At 43.6% G+C, this 20,135-nt stretch overlaps 2 protein-coding genes across 2 annotated transcripts in view; one reads left to right on the top strand and one right to left on the bottom strand.

Annotated features, from left to right (window-relative positions):
- The window catches only part of RHCE (Rh blood group CcEe antigens), a 56,111-nt gene extending 55,523 nt beyond the window's left edge, over positions 1-588 (bottom strand). Inside the window, exon 1 of the mRNA XM_032300872.1 lies at positions 555-588. Coding sequence (XP_032156763.1) covers positions 555-573 — 19 coding nt within the window. The 5' untranslated portion in view covers positions 574-588. The remainder of the gene's footprint in view (positions 1-554) is intronic.
- A 5,345-nt stretch (positions 589-5,933) lies between these two features.
- Positions 5,934-20,135, top strand: part of MACO1 (macoilin 1) — a 67,918-nt gene continuing 53,716 nt past the window's right edge. The window contains exon 1 of the mRNA XM_032300869.1: positions 5,934-6,249. Coding sequence (XP_032156760.1) covers positions 6,170-6,249 — 80 coding nt within the window. The 5' untranslated portion in view covers positions 5,934-6,169. The remainder of the gene's footprint in view (positions 6,250-20,135) is intronic.

Consider the following 20,135-nt stretch of genomic DNA (forward strand, 5'->3'; position numbering starts at 1 on the left):
GCTCAACAACAGGGACTCAGTCCATAGTAGGTGCTCAATAAATATTTGTTGGCAGAATAACAGCTACCATTTCTGGAATGCCAAGCACAGAACCAATCATTTCGCATATTTCATCGGAAGCCTGTGAGTGTAGGCATCATTACATTTACAAAAGAGGAAACTGCTCAGAGAGGTGGCATGAGTACCCAGTCACACAGCTAGGACCTAACCCAGATCCATGTGACACCATAGCTTGTGTTGCTAATTACTCTGCAATTCTGCCTCCCAAGTTACTAAATCACCCAGTCTCAATTTCCTTATGAGTCAAATAAGATGATGTGTTCTGCTCTCTTCACAGGGTTATTGCAAGTGTGCAAATGTGTCAGCAGCCCTGGCAGCCTGAGTTATGGCAATGAAGGTAAGCAAGTGGTGCTATGACCATGGAGTCCCGGTCTGAGCAGCCAGGCTTCCTGCAGGTGCGGTGAATCGAGTTAGAGCGCCCACAGCTTTCACGTGTAATCATGACTTTTCTGTAAAAACCGGACTCTTTGAGAACACCTGCCACACCCTCCTACTTGAGTCAAGCTCAGTCATGGTCAGTGACCAATAAAGTAGGAGGTCCTCTGGTCCCTCCCTGGAAATGTGTCCACGCCAAGGGTATGACCTTGCTCAGGACAGGTTTGGCTAAAGTGTGGCCAAGTCAGTCACTCATTGATTTAACACACGTGAGCTTTGGAGTCAGGCAACTTGGTTCAAATTCTGGCTTTGCAATGAGATGTATGATGTTGGGTGAAACAGTCAGTGTCTCTGTGCCTGTTTCCTCATCTGGAAAGGCAGAAAATCAGAGTGTCAATCTCATTGGGCTGTTGTGAAGGTTCAAGGAGGCAGTGCATAAAATGTCAGATGTGTAGACAGCACTCCATAAATGTTAGCAATTATTATTATCACACAAGCTTGGCAAGTTTACTGTAGAAACCTCTGAAAATGCAGATGCATAAAGCTAATATAAAATGCCCATTTCAGTCTCTCCAGAAACCAGCGCTATGTTTTGTGTGTATATTCTTTCAGATGCTTTTCTATTCCTGTCGATTTAGGTCTTGTTTTTCTCCCTACAAAAATGGGATTATGTAGCACATACTGTTTGGTAACTTGCTATTTTCATGAACTGTGTATCATAAGCAGTTTCCAAGCCAGGAAAATCTTTCTACAACACTATAACATGGTGGCTAAAAAGCCCAGGCTCCAGAAGCAGGTTGCCTGGATTTGAATTCCCAACTCGTCACTATGTGACCTTAGGCAGGTGACTTAACTTTGCCACAGTGTGCTCATCTGTAATATGGTACCAGTAATAATCTCTCTCTCATAGGATTGTCGTGAGGATTAAAACAATATGTATCTGGTACTTGGAGTGGTGGCTGCAATAGTAAGTGCTACGTATAATCATCCTCCACGCCACACTGACTTCCATGAAGGATATGTGATAATGTGTTTGGTCAGCCCTCTTCCAAACCATCCCTGTTCTAAACACTACAGTTAACATCCTCCATTAACATGGTTCTGGCCAGGTGCGGTGGCTCACACGTGTAACCCCAGCACTTTGGGAGGCCGAGGTGAGTGGATCACCTGAGGTCAGGAGTTTGAGACCAGACTGGCTAACATGGTGAAACCCCATCTCTACTAAAAATACAAAAATTATCCAGGTGTTGTGGTGGATGCCTGTAGTCCCAGCTACTCGGGAGGCTGAGGCAGAAGAATTGCTTGAACCCAGGAGGCGGAGGTTGTAGTGAGCTGAAATTGCGCCATTGCACTCCAGCCTGGATAACAAGAGTGAAACTCCATCACACACACACACACACACACACACACACACACACACACACACACAATACAAAAATTATCCAGGCATGGTGGTGGATGCCTGTAGTCCTAGCTACTTGGGAGGCTGAGGCAGGAGAAACACTTCAACCCAGGAGGTGGAGGTTGCAGTGAGCCAAAAATGCACCACTGCACTCCAGTCTGGGTGACAGAGTGAGGCTCCGTCTCAAAACAAAAACAAAAACAAAAACAAAACCTGGTTCTCTAGTGGATACAGGTACATGTGTAAGAGGTGGCCATCCCAATGTTTGCACTTTTCTGTGATTCCTGCAGGGTAGGAACAAAGCTCAAGACAGTAGGGTCACCAAGCCCTGTGGGCTTGCGGGGATTGAACAGGCTGACAGAGGTGGGGATATCATTTCCTTATATGTGAAACAGGGTGTAATGATCTGGCCTTTAGAGCTGTTCTGGGCTCAGCTGAAGCCCAAGTCCAAATCCCTTCATCAGAAAGTCCTAGAAGGAGGGATGGGCCTAAATTCCTATGTAGGCCTTGGTCTTTAGAATGAGGGCAAATTACTTCCCTTCCTTGTTTTTAATCATCTGTAAAATGCCCACTGCTGATCTCCTCTGCTTCCTGACTGCTGAAGGTGTGGAGAACTGGGGCCTTCTGGCAGGAGGTCTGCCTCAGGTTAGCCCAATTCTGTGCCCTTAGAATCCCAAAGAGCCATTTCAAGTCTCAGAGGAAAAAGACTGGCACTTGGCTGGAGTCAAAAGGGCTTGTGCTAGAATGGGTTATGGAAAAAAAGAGCTGGATCTGGAGGAGTGAAATAGGAAGAGTACGGAGACACGCAGTCCTGCTCTGGCCTGTCCTTGGGTCTGGGCAAGAAGGCCATTCCCATCATCTCATCCCAACTCTACCCACTAATGGCCACATGTAGGCACCACAGCACATGCCTGTGGCCTCAAGGCTCAGCTCAGATCTTGCTCAGCTTGTGTTTTGAGCTAGATTGCTCTACCATACCAATTATGTGACCTTGTTTCCTCCAAGTCTCAGTTTTCTCATGTGTGAAATGGAGCTAGCGTGATCTGCTTCTAAATGTAGGACTAGAGGCACCACCTCCAGAGGAGATCTTTGCACAGGGTGGGCTGGCGACTCAACCAAGGACATTGGTGAGTTGCCATGTGAACTGGAATTGGAACCTAGACCTCCAGACCTTCAGATTGCTTCTCAGGCCATCACCCTGAGATTTTCTCTGCCCTTTCTCTGCTCCCATATAGTCCTAGAGCTCAACAGTAACTCTCAACCACACCCTCCCTTGCTCCCAGCCACTCCACACTTTTGCCACAGCATGAGATGGCCTTGTCAGGAACCTATTGAATAATAGGCTAGACAGTGAGCCTCAGAAAGCTGGCATGCGTCCCCAGTGCCTCTCATCTTTTCTTTGGATGGCTCATCTATCCATCCCACTTAGTCTCTGGCCCAGGTAATCTGGAACATTGCAGCCCTCGGAATGAGGGATATTCAGCTGGGGTTCCCGTGGAGTCTGGAGCCAGGACTTTAACAAGTACCTGACCCTGTCCTCTCCAAAGCCTTTACACTTCCATTTTGATTTGGTTCCCACCTGCATCTTCCTCCATGAACCAATCTGCCTTGGCAGCTGAAGCCTTTTTCTGCTGCTCCACACAGAACATTCTGTTCATATCCTTTCTCAATGATGGGCAGGCCTTGGTGAAACTTTTGAGCTCACAGGGTTTGTTTTCTTGGCCACCCAGTGCCACTTGATCAAGATACTGAAGTAGAGTTAAGGCATGAAAAACAAGTATACTGCTAACAGCAGTTACTTTCTGTTACCTACTGTTTCCCTGGCTCTGAAAGCCCATTGTCCTCCAAGCCTTAAAACAAACGTGAGTGGAAACAGACTCCAAGAGATTCAGTAACTTGTCCAAGCTAGTAAGTGGCCAACCTAGAATTTCAGCCCTGGTCTGAAAAAGCAAGTACTCTGGCCATTTTTCTGAACTGTATCTCTGCAGGGTATAGATTTTTCTTTATTTTTATTTTTGAGACAGAGTCTCGCTGTGTCACCCAGGCTGGAGTGCGGTGGCGTGATCTTGGGTGATTGCAAACTCCGCCTCCTGGGTTCAAGTGATTCTCCTGCCTCAGCCTCCTGAGTAGCTTCGATTACAGGCATGCACCACCACACCTGGCTAATTTTTGTATCCTTAGTAGAGACAGGGTTTTACCGTGTTGGTCAGGCAGCTCTCGAACTCCTGAGCGTGTGAACTGCCTGCCTCAGCCTCCCAAAATCCTGGCATTACAGGTGTGAGCCACCGCACCCAGCCTCTGCAGGGTATAGATTTGATCCCCAAGAAGCTTTTTGCCTAAGTGGATGGATAAGCCTTGCCTAAGAAGCCACACACTAGAAACGGCAGTGACAAGAGATGCTGTGTGTTGGAGCAGAGGCAGGAAGGAGGAAAGATCGTTTGCAGTGGCTTTAAGGATAGTGAGGAAACAAGGTCTGCTTGCTCGGCGTAGACTGGAAAAGGAGGGTAGGTCCCCATTGTGACCAGCTCTGGATGCTGTTCTAAACAGAATGAGTTTTCTCTTCCCGGCACTGGGAGATCTTTCAAAGTTTGTGAGCAGAAGACAATAACACAGAGTCATGACTGAGAACAATGCATTTGGTGTAAACTAAAGTTTCTCCTTGGGGTAGGTGTTGATTAAGTGAAGGGTGATCACAGGGCAGACAGAATTCTATGTGTCTCAGGACAAAACAAAATGGCATCTACTTCCTGGGAAGATTAAAAAATGCACTGGAAGACTAACTGCCCCACTGTTGTTGAAGGGTTACACTGGTAAAGCTACTGGATAGGACATTCTGCAATATTTTCCGAAATATTTATAAAAGCTGCATTAAAACACGTAAAAATGTTTATGTTAAATAAAACACAGTATGACCACTATTCTATTTAATAGCAATGGTAACATTATCATTCATAGGGGAAAACTGGAAAACACGCAAATACAATAAAATGCCAACGGTATTTGTGTTAATGTGATGAGACCCATGGGTGTTTTTTTCCTTTTCGGCTACTTTTCCTACATTTTCCCGTTTTCTCTAATGATAAACATTCTTTTTACTTCTCTTAAAAAAAAAAAAAAACTGCGCTGCCTTTTCTAATTGTTATTTTGCCGTACGTACGTGGCAGGGAAATTACCAGGACTAAATGAGCAAATACACACAAATTACCCAGCACGGTGCCTGGCGCTCAGAGTGTGAAGCGTGAAGGGTCGCTGGCCTAGGAGGAGCCCGGACCCGCCCCGCAGGCTCCGGGCCCGGCCTGGAGGTCGATGTTTCGGGGCAGCGTCCTCGAGAGTCCTCAGGACTCAGCGCCCGTGGAGCTCACGGCGCTGCCCAACCTGAAGACGTGGAGCCCGGCCTGCGCCGCCGCACACGCCCCCGGCAGCCCTGCGCGACGTCGCGCGCACCCGAGGCTCCCCCACCCACGTGACGTAACTCGGGGCGGGGCCGCCGCCTCCGATTGGCCGGCGCGCTGTCACCACGTCGCGGGAAGCTGGCAGGGTGTGTGTCTGTGTGCGTGTGGGGTTTGCTTTGTCATTCATACCCCCGGTGCGCGCTGACGCGGTCGGCGTGGCCGAGCGCTCCAGCATCCGCGGAAGGGTCTCCGGCGCTGTTCCTGGGATGCTCCCTTACATAATGACGCGACTGGCTGAAGCGCACGTCAGCGCAGACACCGCACATGCTGCAAACCCGGGCCTCCCGATTTCATACATTGCTAGACGAGAGCCTACAATTCCATGCCGCACGGCATGCTCTAGTAGGGATTACAATACAATGAAACGCAACCCAATAATAATAAAGCATACCTTCACAACAAGGCGTAATATAGGATGTTATATTTATAGGGCCTATTTATAAGCCTCTATTTAAATCTTTTCTGATAGGCTCAGCCGCGGACCCAGACACCATAATGATTGGCGCATTCTTCTGTCCTTCAAAGAGGCGGGTTCTAGAGTCCGTTTTGCCTCAGCGGGCCCTGGGATTGGCCGGCAGCGGTTTACCCGTGGCTTCCATTGGCTCCACGGGCCGTCCGTCGGAGCTGGAGAGGCGGGGCAGGCGACTGGCTGGTGCTGGGCGGGCGGGCCCCGGAATTGTCATTTCTTTGTTTCCGAAGGCGGAGGAGGCTCCAAGCCCCCCCTCCCTGTGTCACCCCCTCCCCCCGGGTGCTGGCTCCACGTCTGTGTGACCGGCCCCAGGGGTAGAGTCCAGGCCTGACGCGGGGCGGGTCGGCTGCGGCTGCGGCTGAGGTGAGAGAAGGCGGCGGCGGCGCGGGCACCCGGCCCCCCAGCGGGAGGATGAAGCGGCGGAACGCCGACTGCAGTAAGCTCCGCCGCCCCCTAAAGCGGAACCGGATCACCGAGGGCATCTACGGCAGGTGAGCGGCGACGCCCCCACTTCGCGGGCACGGGCCCCGCGGTCCCCCGCCGGCTCAGAGGGGCCCGGCCCCGTTATGTAACCCCAGCTAGGCCGCACGCCCGCGCCGGGGGCTTTCCTGAGGAGCCCTGGCCCGCGAGCCGCCGGCCGGCCCGCCGGGGGTCCGCCCCGGGGGCGCGGGGCGTGACGAGGGCCGGCCCGGTCGGGCGGGGAGGGCGCGGCGGGCGCTGGCTGAGGGGGCCGCCGCGCCGCGGTTGGAAGCGCCGAGCCCGCCGGGGGAGGGGCGGAGAGCCCCCAACCCGCCGGGCGTTCCTAGCCTCCCGGCCGTGCTTCTGGGCCGGGAGGGCCGCTCCTGGGACCCCTGAGTGGCCGCCGCTGGTCCCCGAGTCCCCAGTGGCCTGGGAGTCCGCCGGCCTGAGTCGGGAGGCGCGTGGACCACAGCGTTGGGGGGGTGTGGGGGAGGCTGACAAAGTTGAGAGCCCACCGTGGACCCTCGTCTCCCCTTCACCAGCTGCCAGCAGACTGGCCTGGGGCCATGCTGTCACTTCTTTTGCCTTGTCCTTCCCATATGGGATCTCAAACTTGGCACCGAGGGCTGAAGCTGATACCCCCAAATCATTCCCTGTGGCCCTGCTCCAAACTCGGAAGGGTCTCATGATCAGTTTTTCTGCAAACATTATTTTGACAATTCCAAACAGATAGCTTGCTTTGAACGTTTTTAAAGAGGGATTTTCTTCAAATTCTTCTTTTTTTTTTTTTTTTTTTTCCGTCCACAAGGAAAGCAGTGTCCCTTTAAATAGAAATTGAATTCAGTCCACTGGTGGAGAAAGACAACAGGTTCATGGGGCAGCTTACTATCATAACTTCCCCAAGTCGATTTATGTACGACTGTTATTTTCAGGTTCTTCTCAGAATGTTAATTGTAAATGGTGTTTGCCTTGATACAGATTTCGGTGGAGAAGCAATTAGTTTACAAAGGACAATTCTCAGCCTGTGGATATAGTCTTAATTGAGTCCTCGTGGTGTTTCAGAATTTAGCTCTTCTAGCTTGGGATTTCAAGAAATACGTGAGGTAGCTGATGACAGCCAAGTTGTCTTAACATAACTGTACACCTTGCACATGCTCTTGTTTACACATGTGGAATGATTGCTTTCCACAAGCAGCTGACTGATGTAAACACTGGGGGTTTTCTTTACTTCAAGTTTAAAAGCATTAAGAAGTCAATTAAAGTAAAAAATTCTTGAGTATATTCTTATATAACGAGCCATAGAGCATAGGAGTAATTCATTCATTCAACAATTGTGTATACTATGTGCCAGGAACTCTTCTAATCAGTGAGGATACAGCAGTGAGTAAAACAGACTTGAGTCTACGCTGAATCAATCAAACTTGACCATTTTAACTAAAGCTGTAAAAGCAAACAATTTTTCCTGCACATGGCTGGAGGAAAGGTCTCTTCAATTCCCGTTACATACGCTATACATTCTTGAATAAAAGAAAGCTTTCCCCCCTTGGCTGTTGAAAAATATTTGACCAACTTAACGTTATAGGTAACATAAGAATAGGAAAGGCATGTTAAATAGAGTTGGTAGACTTAGCACAACTGTGGCATTTGAATAGCTGCTATTTACAGTAGCATAAGATGATGTACCTCCATTTATAGCAAGAAGATTGAGAGTCCCATATTGTTTACATGTTTTCTGCTGTATTTCAGTTTATCTTTGTACTTGAACAAATAGACCCAGCTTACAACCTGTGCCATTTTAACTACTCAGTGTGAGTCCATGTGAAGAAGTAAATTCATTGTTTAATGAAGATTTACATTTTACTGATGGATTTTGAAATTTGAATTTTCTTACCCTAAAGTTAATTGTAAATACTCTATGCAAGTTATTCAGAGGTTTGTCTGCAAAATTTTAAAAACCAACAGTGCTTTAGGCTTAAATCTCCTTCCTTTTCTGTCTTTTGCATTCTTTAAATGTTAATAAAAGACCTAAAGTATTTCTACCTGTCTTTCCTGTTTGGAACATCATATAAAGAGCGTTTCAACTCACTTATCTGTTTGTTAATTTATATTATGGAGTATTGGACGGAAGAACAAGATTTTTTTCCCCCTAATTCTGTTTTTAAAGAGAGATTTAGAAAAATTTCCAGTTATTTCTAAAGCAAACAGGATGAGTGGACTGGTTGTAAACTAGAATGCTTGAGGATTCATGAATGTCACATTTCTGGTCATCATCAAATTTAAGTCTGTACTAAGTTGTTTTCACACCATCTATTGCCCATTTTGTTTCTCAGCAACATCTGGCCAATTTTGGATTCATTTAACAGAGAGCTTTGTTTTTTTTTTTTTCTGAGGCTGTGTTGACAGTTTTGATAACCACTCTCTACTGTTTCATAGCCAAACCTTTCATGGACTTATTATTTTCATGTTCTCAGTCTGTACAACTTTCTGAGACTTGGCGTAGGAAGGAGACAGCAGCTGTGGTGAAACGTGCACTGGACTGCTGGAATCAGGAGACCAAGGATCAGACCCAATTCCTAGCTCTGCTGCTTTAGGCAGGGAAGGGCATCCACAGCTTTGAGCCCTAGTTATCTCATCTTCAAGTGAGTTTTGAGGACTGAAGGAGGACATGTACAGTTTGTGAAATGCTTTATAAATCCTAGTGTAGTTTACAGATACTATTTGCCATGTTGTTGCTATCACAGTTTAACATGTGTAGTTTGTTTTTTAAGGAGGCAGGAAATACTATAAGATTTGGTGCAACTGTAAACAAAAGTTGAGTAGTCAAAACAAGGGGTCAGTTGCTGTTTGGTCTTGCTTTAAAAAATTCTGTTGTGGAGACACTTTTAATCATGGGCTGCACTCCAGCAACTGTTACTGAGGTAACTGTGAAATGATATCATTTATTGTGAGTATCATGACTGTGTTGGAATTCTGTTTTGGGGCAAGATACAAGAAAAATTAATTTTAGACATTATATTAATATAATCTGCATTTATACATATAAAACATCATTTGAAAATTGAAATGTGCTATAGAAATATTTTAATCCAGTTAAGAATAGGAGAAAGGAAATAGAAATAGTGATCTTTTCATCTATTAGGGGCTAAGATTCGATGTAGTTTTAAAAAAATCCAACCTAGCCCAGAGCCTGGCACAGAGTACACATTCAGTGTTCAGTAAGTGTTGAGTGAGTAAATTAATAAACGAATATAAGCTAGTCCATTTCATTCATTAAGTACCTGCATTGTTGAGAGAATTGTGGAGGATACAGGATGACACATGGCTCGTTGTCGTCAAGGAGATTACAGTCTAGGAGGCCATAGTAATAGCATCTTAAATTTGTATAGTGGTTTAGAGGTTCCAAAGAACTTTAGGTTCTGTTCAAGTAAAAACATTTCTGTTGTACTAAATTTTAGCTTAACTGTTTTAGTGGTTAACCTGACACATCAACAGCTGTATTTTGCTCTGTGCTATTTTATGATGAAGTAGACAGCTGCCACTAAATGAGGTAGTCTTTTCTATCTCAAATGAGATAGATATGAAAGTACTTTAAAAATTATGAAACTGCCGGACACGGTGGTTCACGCCTGTAATCCCAGCACTTTGGGAGGCCGAGGTGGGTGGATCACAAGGTCAAGAGATCGAGACCATCCTGGTCAACATGGCAAAACCCCGTCTCTACTAAAAATACAAAAATTAGCCGGGTATGGTGGCGCATGCCTGTAGTCCCAGCTCCTCGGGAGACTGATGTAGGAGAACCCAGGAGGTGGAGGTTGCGGTGAGCCGAGATCATGCCACTGCACTCCAGCCTGGGTAACAAGAGTGAAACTCCGTCTCAAAAAAAAAAAATTATGAAACTAAGTTATTAAGTACCTAACTCTTATATTTCCAAGGTCCTTTGGTTTTCTGGGCTGGGTTCTCTCCCTGCGTCTGCCTTGACACATGTGTACCAGATACTCTTCAATAGTAATCTCTCATTGCAGGCATTGATTCTCCAGGTGAGGTGAGGTTAGGGTACTATGTAGTTTTTATAAAGCTTTAAGGAGATTGTGTATGATTTACCCCCACTTCTCACCCTGCCTTACTTTCCACTCCTTTCCCTCAGAGAATCACTCACTTTACAATACAAAAATGAGGAGATAAGGTGTGGTAAGTAGAAGAGGGAGGCAGAAACATTTATGTTTAAAGTACACATATATTCCAAGTCTCTACAGTTAAAATGATTATTTATACAAGTAAATAGAATACAAATTTTAAGTAAGGTATATGTTTTAAGCTTCTGGAAATGATTTTACATCTGGTGGCTGAAGGAAGTACCCCTTCATTGTGAATTTAAGACTGCTTCCTGTCTTCCTGTACTGGATTCTCCTTGTAGTGTTGTGTGAAGTTTAGGCAGCGCAGTATTGTACGTGTCATGTTTTTGTAGCTTAATACCTTAAAACTAGGACTAAGAAGTCAGCACTGGCTGGGCACGGTGGCTCACGCCTGTAATCTTACCACTTTGGGAGGCCAAGGTGGGTGGATCACCTGAAGTCAGGAATTCAAGACCAGCCTGGCCATCATGGTGAAACCCCATCTTTAAAAAAAAAAAAAAAAAAGAAGCACTAGTGGATATGTTATTGTTTTCCATTTTTATTTCAGAGAAAACTTCTCCGGTCCTTGGGGCTCCTAAAAGTGACTTTTTAAAGTGATCAAATTTTGCTTGCTTCTCGACTTCCCTATTTCCTTTTTCGGACCCTTGTCTAAATCTGATCTACAGAGATTTCATTTGACTGCTTTTTCTGCCTTCTTAATGATGTTTTCTAAGCCTGGTTTTAGACTCCTTTGGGCTATGCTTATTAAAGTCACTGCAGGCTGGCATGACCCTTGGCTGCTTTGATTGTACATGTGTTCTGCAACTGAAACCCCAGATACCTGTGTTGCAACCTCATAGCCTAAAAGCATTTTGGTAATCTTGGTAGGCTTTAACTTTAACAATCCTGGACCTGATAAAAAGTGATAGATTCTATATTGTTTTAGAGGAGTGTCGGGGAAGGAGAAATTGAAATGTTTTCACTAACCTGTGCAGTGAAGTGTTTATTAAACTCTTCTTTTTGTGGTTTTCACAAAATACACTTTAAAAATCTGCCACATTGTGATGTTTGCACTTAATTTTTGCCAGTAGCGTACTCCATTAAAAAAAAAGCACTTTCCTCCAGCTTTCATTATGATCCTTCCTGTCTGAGCAGTCTTGGCAGTTTAGTTTCATTAGGTGTTTTGAAAATTCCTTTAAATTGCTGCTGGGTTGAGGAGGGGAAGAGGAGAGAATGTGATTCATTTCACATTATTTGCTTAAAAGCTTCCTGTTTTATCAGTGATAGTCTCCTTTTTCTTCACATCGATTCTTCATGGCCTCTCTTGAACCTCACTAGACTTAGAGATTTATCTTAATGGTAGGTTTAGCAAATAATTATTTTTGTTTTCTTTCTAGTTATATGCTTGTTTTTACCTCCATGGACCCAGTTCATGTTCTGTAAACACTTATGTTTCTAGAATCTTCTTCTTTGACCATTTCTCCCAGATCTCCCCACTGATATTGTTAACCCTTTAGGATTTTATGTACATAAGTGTACACTTTGTTTTATATGTTTCTGGTCTACCGTCTTGTGGAGTTTGGAGGGCAAGTAGAAATTTTAGAAACATAGTTAAGTGAAATACTGTAATTACGTTACTTTTCTTCATAAAATTTAGTGTGCTCTTCAAATATACCGATTATTCTATTCCCAGGCTTACTAGATTTGGGCATAATTATTTTACTTGGCTCTTTCTCAAGAATTAAGTCCAGAAGAAAAATAAGTTGGCTGTCCAGCAGGCTGCATAAGTAGAATGGTACATACCAACGGTAGATACACACATCTTTGTTAGACTTTTTTCCATTGTGGATTTCTTCAGATACTTAAGGAGTGACCTTTTCTTCAAAGTCTGTCACCTTGCATCCTGGCAATGGAAACTTGAAAAAATTAATCAACTTTTAGAGACTATATTGAGGCTTTGTATCTTTAATTTGACATTCAACCGACATCAAATTATCTCAGCTAATGAACCTTCCAAGGCACTTGTCATCCCTGGCCTTTGAAGACATTTATAGTACTGACCTTGATTCCTTTATATTTTTTCTCTGCTGCCTTTAAGGACAATATGCCCACTTTGAGTCATGGGATTGTGACACCAAAAATAATGTATCCCTCACCCCATCTCCTCTGTTGCCTTCTCTTTTTCAGGGCTTTTGCATTTAGTGATTGAGATGGCGTGACTAGTCCACTTTCATATATCTGTTCATATCACTGATGCATTTGAGCTGTTTGGGACTGCTCCTCCTCCCCCACCTCAGCACAGAGAAATGGCTAGAAATAATCTCACTCTGTTTTTAAATTATATTATATTGTTCATCGTCAAAACACTTTTTTTTTTTTTTTTTTTTTTTTTGAGACAGAATCTCATTCTGTTGCCCAGGCTGGAGTGCCCAGTGTGATCACAGCTCACTGTAGCCTCCATCTCCTAGGTTCAAGAGATCCTCACACTTCAGCTGACCAAGTAGCTGGGACCAGAGGCATGTACCACCATGCCTGGCTATTTTTTTTCTTTTCCTTTTCATAAAGATGGGGTCTCGCCATATTGTATAGGCTGGTCTTGAACTCCTGGACTCAAGTGAGCCACTCGCCTTGGCCTCTCAAAGTGCTGGGATTACAGGCATAAGCCACTGTACCCACCCAACACTCTTAAAAACCAAGTAAGTGCCTCAGTATTAAAGTCAGTACTTTGCCTATCTTGTAGCAAGAACGGTTGAACATTAAAGAGAATAAATACTATGTTCACGGCCAAAACAAGGATTCCTGTCTCAGAATAGAGATACTATCAGAGGCTTGAGTCTTCTTTCTCAGATATAATAAGAATTTTTGGCCAGGTGTGATGGCTTATGCTTGTAACCCCAGCACTTTGGGAGGCTGAAGCAAGAGGATCGCTTGAGTTCGGGAGTTCAAGACCAGCCTGGGTAACATGGTGACCTCATCTCTACTAAAAATCAAAAAAATTAGTCGGGTGTGGTGTCACATGCCTATAGTCCTAGCTACTCGAGAGGCTGAGGCGAGGATCATGTGAGCCCAGGAGTTTGAGGCTGCAGTGAGCCATGATTATGCCACTGGACTCCAGCCTGGGCAATAGAGCAAGACCCTTTCTCAATAAAGGAGAATTGGTCGGATATGGTGGTTAATATAATCTCAAAGTGCTGATATTACAGGTGTGAGCCACCATAACTAGCCCCCAATTTAAAGGAAAAAAAGTCTAGAATTGAAATTGCTAAAAAAGGTTTTCACAGTTTTATAGTATAACATTTTTATAAAGGTCTGTATAGACCACAGAGATATCAAGGACATGTATTATAACCTAATGCAAGTGGTGAGTTTGGAGTTTTAGACTTTCTGCTTCAAGAATACTTTTAACAGTGTGGAGTCTATGGGGTTTAGGAGGGGGAGGGATGAAGAAGCATAAGAGGAGAGGAAAACAACTCACAGGCTCTAAAAAACCTGTTAATATTATATAAACGTTAGAAATTCATGTCATAAGGGAATCAGAATTATGCTTTATATAATTGATAGCAATAATCTACTTAATCACACCTTACATTTCTATCATACTTGTAACTTTTCCAAATGTTTTCATATTAATTATCTCATTTTATCCTCACAAGTGTGAAATAGGCAGAGTAGTTATTGCCGTTGTATAGGAAACAAACCTGAGGAATAGAGAACTAAAAAGCTGCAGGGCACTGTTGAAAGAGCACAGAAAGAGAAGTTAGACTGCAGAGAGCAATGTAAATTCTATGTAGAACTCTATGTTGCTGCTAAAATGATTAAGGGAAATTTCTACATTAAAAGGTGGTCATGGCCAGACCTGGTGACTCAAGCCTATAATCCTAGCACTTTGGAAGGTTGAGGCGGGTGGATCGCCTGAGGTCAGTAGTTCAAGACCAGCCTGGCCTAATCCCCATCTCTACTAAAAATACAAAAATTAGCTGGGCGTGATGGCATGAGCCTGTAATCCCAGCTACTTGGGAGACTGAGGCAGGAGAATGGCTTGAACCTGGGAGGCGGAAGTTGCTGTGAGTCAAGATCGCGCCACTGCACTCCAGCTTGGGCAGCAGAGTGAGACTCTGTCTCAAAAAAAAAAAAAAGTGGACATGACAAACAGAAACATATTTTGGTTAAGAAAGAAACACACATATTTGTTTATTTAGAAAAAAATGAAGAAACTGTATTTATAAATTATACAATTTATGCGCCTGTAATCCCAGCACTTTGGGAGGCTGAGGCGGGCGGATCACGAGGGCAAGAGATTGAAACCATCCTGGACAACATGGTGAAACCCCATCTCTACTAAAAATACAAAAATTAGCTGGCCGTGGTGGTGTATGCCTGTAGTCCCAGCTACTTGGGAGGCTGAGGCAGGAGAATTGCTTGAACCCGGGAGGCGGAGGTTACAGTGAGCCGAGATTGCTCCACCGTACTCCAGCTTGGTGCCTGGCAACGGAGCAAGACTCTGTCTCAAAAAAAAAAAAAAATTATACAATTTATAAATACAGTAGTCATCTCGGGGCAGGATTACTAAGGGCTTTTATATTATTATTATACATTCTCATATTTTAAATAACAAGTATGTGTTGCTTCTTTTTAACTTTGCATTTTGAAATAATTTTAGACTTAGAAAAATCACAAAAGTAGTACAGAGTACTTATACCTTACTGAAAGGTATAAGGTTCCCTATTTGTTTATTTGTTTTTAAAGAAAAAAAATAGGCAGGCATGGTTGATCGTGCCTGTCAACCTGGCTACTTGGGAGGCTGAGGTGGGAGGAGCACTTAAGCTCAGGAGTTGGAGGTTGCAGTGAGCTATAATCGCACCACTGCACTCCAGCCTGGGAGACAGAGTGAGACTGTCTCTGAAACAAACAACAAAGGGCATATTTCACCCTGTTAGATTTGTCATTGCAGTGGCTGTACATGTATGTGTGTGTATGTGTGTGTAATTGATACTAGAAAGGTTACCTTTGCAGTATGCGGGAGGCCTAGAATCGAAAAAAGAAATATGGAACAGCTTGGTTTTCTCAGCCTACTCCCCTTTGTTGGATGTTATACAAGGAGGTACCTGCAGAATGCAGCAGTGGTTCTAGTTTATTTTGTCTTACGGCTCACACACAACTTTCTATAGATTTTTTTTGTTTGTTTTTTTCCAAAAATTTTTTTTGTCTCTGGATCTCTTTACACTCTTAAAAATGATAGAGAACATCAGAGAGCATTGGTTTATAAGGGTTATATCCATAAATATTTACTGTATTAGAAATTAAAACTGGCTGGGTCTGGTGGCTCATGCCTGTAATCCCAACTCTGGGAGGCCGAGGTAGGAGGATGACTTGAGCCCAGGATCTCACTGTGTTGACCAACCTGGGCAACATAGCGAGACCCCATCTCTAAGAAAAAAATTAGCCAAGCATGGTAGCATGTGCCTGTAGTTCTAACAACTCTGGAGGCTGACGTAGGAGGATCACCTGAACCCAGGTTAAGGTTGAGGCTGCAGTGAGCTATGATTGTACCACTGCACTTCAGTGTGGGCAACAAAGGGAGACCCCAATTCTGGAAAAAAAAAAAAAACAAAAAGGGAAGAAAGAAAAAAGTTAGAACTGAGAAAAATTTAAAACACCAGTTCACTTAAAAGTAACAATAAATTGCCGGGCTCAGTGGCTCATGCCTGTAATCCCAGCACTTTGGGAGGCCGAGATGGGCGGATCACCTGAGGTTAGGAGTTAGAGACCAACCTGGCCAACATGGTGAAACCTCACCTCTACTGAATATACAGAAATTAGCCGGGCATGGTGGTGGGCACCTATAATTCCAGCTACTTGAGTGGCTGAGGTGAGAGAATAACTTGAACCTGGAAGGTGGAGGTTGCAGTGAGCTGACACTGTGCCGCTGCACTCCAGCCTGGGCAACAGAGCGAGACTCCATCTCCAAAAAAAAAAAAGTAGCAATAAATTAATAAATTCATGAGAAGACTGGGGTGGTTTTACATTTTTGCATAGCTCTTTAATGTCTGGCTTAATAGAAGATACTTTGAGAACCACTGCTATAGTCAGAGCCTGTGGCAGGTAGGCCAAATGGAGTGATAGTCTGGCACCAGAGCAAGGCTTATTAAATTTGTTTCTTCATAGTGAAGAACATTCAGAACAGATGGGAGCAGGTGCATGGTAATCCTTCAGGCCGAAGCTGTATTGGTTATCTCGGTTGATGTTACTTTGTCCGGATACCTTCCTGGTTGGTCATCTGTGTGTCATCTTTCCCTCTATATTCATTGTAAGTGTTTTGGTAAAAGCCCTATCAGTCCTAAACGCTTTTCTACATTACAGATCATTAATTCAACTTTTTTTTTTTTCGAGCTAAGAGTTTTGCTCTTGTAGCTCAGGCTGGAGTGCAGTGGCATGATCCCGGCTCGTTGCAACCTCCGTCTCCTGGGTTCAGGTGATTCTCCTGCCCCAGCCTCCTGAGTAGCTGGGATTACAGGCGTTTGCTACCACGCCTGGCTATTTTTTTTTTGTATTTTTTAGTAGAGATGAGGTTTCACAGTATTGCCCAGGCTGGTCTTCAACTCGTGACCTCAGGTGATCTGTCCATCTTGGCCTCCCAAAGTGCTGGGATTACAGGCATGAGCTACCGCGCCAGGCCTCAACAAAAATTTTTTGAGAAAAAAATAGTTAAGTTCCTTTAGTCAGAGTGCTGTGCTGGGCACTGAGGAGATAAAGCAGGGAATAAAACAGGCAGCTCCTTTTTTCCTGTGGACTTTACATCAGAACAGCTAATTACACAAAATATTATTTAATTATAATTGTGATTCAATGTTCTTATAGTACAGGATGCTATATCAGTATGTATTTGTGCTGTGTGCTGAAGGATGAGTGGCAATGGAAGTGCTTCATTTAGTTTTAATTGTACTTAGGTAGGGATCTTGGCTTTGGCTTAGAAAGAAATGTTGAAAAATGGAAGAACTAACCCTGAAGAGTTGGAATGTTCCCAGTTGAGACGAGGACAGTCAACAGTTGGGTGGTAAGTACTGATTATCTGATGAGGGCATTTTTTTCTGAGACATCCTGGAATTGAGTGAAAGTTCCATGACAATGAGAAATTTATATTATATACCAGTGCTTCTAAAATTTGATTGTATGCACAAATAGTCTACAGATCTTATTAAAATGTAGGCTAAATTAAATAGGTCTTGAAATTCTGCTTTTCTAGAAAGCTCATATATGCTGGTGATGCTGCTCATCCAGAGACCAATACTTTGATTAGCAAGACTGTAATTAACAAATGGCCAGTGTGAGACTTCAGGTAGAGTACAAGCCAGATAAGGGGCTAGACGAATGTTCTAGAGGTGATGTCCAGTAGGGAGAGATAATTGGATAACAGAGAAGATAAAGCAGTTTGGTGTAGGAAGTATCATAGCACACCCTGAATGCTAAAAGCGACTCACAGTTGCCATTACCAAGAGGACACGAAAGCTGGGATTGGGTGGGTGGCTACGAGCAGAACCACAGACTCATTTCTGTAGTGAGGACCAACTGAACTAAATGGCCATTAGTCTGCCTAGGGAAAAGGTCAGGTACTGAGGATTGATGGCTACCTCATGGTAATTGTGTGGGCTCCAGAAAATGATTTAGATGATAAGCAGCTAGAGATACTGGAGAAAAAGGTACACTTTACTTGGAATAAGAAGAATGTTCAATACTGCTTCTTATTAACTATAGATGATTAATCCATGGATGGAGAGAACTGCTAAACGGAGGTAAAAAATGGTTGTAAATTTTTTTTACAAAAGGTAGGAATAGAATGGGGGGGAATCTTACAGTTAATATTGACTTTGATAGAGTCATCACTATTAAGCCTAACAATTGCATAAGACTTTTCTTAATTTCATTGGCACTCAGAATAAAAGCTTACAAGACCATCAGATGATGTTATTCATTTGCCCTTGTTTCAGTATATTGTTTTGGAAAATATCATTTTGTTGTAGTTATGCTTTAAAATTTTGTTCAAGATACAGTGTTTTATAGTTATTAGCAAACTTATTTGGATCGGAGAATCAAGGTAACATCAAATTAGCCATTAGTCATATAATGAACTGTGTATAAAAGTATTTTATATTTAATCATATTTTCTTCATGGTTTAAAAGAAATATTTTGGAATGCCATGATGGCTTAAATCCCTATCTAATTTTCTCATCCTTTGTAATGTCATTTCTTTAGATTTGCCAAAAATCTTATGATCTTCAGAATATGAAAGGGAGGAGTTAGGGCTTTTACTCTGATGAGCAGTCGTTTTAGATTACTTGTCTTTTAACTTCTGTTCATGTACCTACAAAAGGATAAGAGACATGATTTACTGATGGAGAGTGCTAAGTAAATACTGAATTCAGGCAGCTGTCTTAAACTTCCAAAAACTCTTAAGACTAAAGTGACTCAGTAGAATTTGAGATTAGTCTTAGAAAAAGTCAGCTTTGTTAATTAGGTTGTCTCTTGATTTTAGAGGCAGGCCTGCCTGAAAGAGCCAGAGGAAAGTTGAGGGTATGGCATATATTTGTAAAAGATCAAGTTTCCTTAGATATCTGTACTTCTAAACTGTGACTCAGTAAGAAATGGGTGTCAAGGAACATCAAAGGTATGAAAGCAGTTGTTTGAAAAGAAATGTATCAAAAGGAACCCGCCTTAAAGTCACGCAATTGAAAAATAGTCACTAACACAGATGATCGTTTTTGAACTGCCTTAGTTTTAAATGATTGAATTATTAAAAAGTATGTATTCAACAGGCTGCCATTCTTTGGATAATGCTATCTAAATAATGAAACGGAACGTTGCCATGGCAGGATCTGACTGGGATCTTGGGATCCGACTGGGATCCTGCCATGCCTTGGGGACATTTTGGGCAGAAAGCAGTTGGTAGTACTCTTTCTTCTCCACTTTGGGAATCCTAAGGCCCAGACCTGATGGAGTACCCTTCATGTCTCATTCAGCTACTTTCCAGAGATAGCTTCATGGGGAAAAGGATTAATCAGGAAAATGAATACATTCCCGTGCCCTTTTTTTTTTTTTTTTTTTTTTTAAGAGTTGGGGTCTTGGCCTGGCATGGTGGCTCACGCCTGTAATCCTACCATTTTGGGAGACCGAGGTGGGCGGATCACTTGAGGTCAGGATTTTGAGACCAGTCTGGCCAACATAGTGAAACCACATCTCTACTAAAAAAAAAATATATATATATATATAAATTAGCTGGGCATGGTGGTGTGTGCCTGTAATCCTAGCTACTCGGGAGGCTGAGGCAGGAGAATCACTTGAACCCAGGAGATGGAGGTTGCAGTGAGCTGAGATTGCGACACTGCACTCCAGCCTGGTCAGTTTTAAAATAAAACAAACAAACAAACAAAAAAAAAGAGATGGGGTCTTACTTTGTTGACCAGGCTGGACTTGAACTCAGTGCTCAAATGATCCTCCTGGGCCGGGCGCGGTGGCTCAAGCCTGTAATCCCAGCACTTTGGGAGGCCGAGGCGGGTGGATCACAAGGTCAAGAGATCGAGACCATCCTGGTCAACATGGTGAAACCCCGTCTCTACTAAAACTACAAAAAAATTAGCTGAGCATGGTGGCGCATGTCTGTAGTCCCAGCTACTCAGGAGGCTGAGGCAGGAGAATTGCCTGAACCCGGGAGGCGGAGGTTGCGGTGAGCTGAGATCGCACCATTGCACTCCAGCCTGGGTAAGAAGAGCGAAACTCCGTCTCAAAAACAAAAACAAAAAAAAAAAAAAAA

Source organism: Sapajus apella, unplaced genomic scaffold (assembly GCF_009761245.1).
Source record: "Sapajus apella isolate SASKATOON/1434 unplaced genomic scaffold, GSC_monkey_1.0 scaffold43, whole genome shotgun sequence".
NCBI lineage: Eukaryota > Metazoa > Chordata > Mammalia > Primates > Cebidae > Sapajus > Sapajus apella.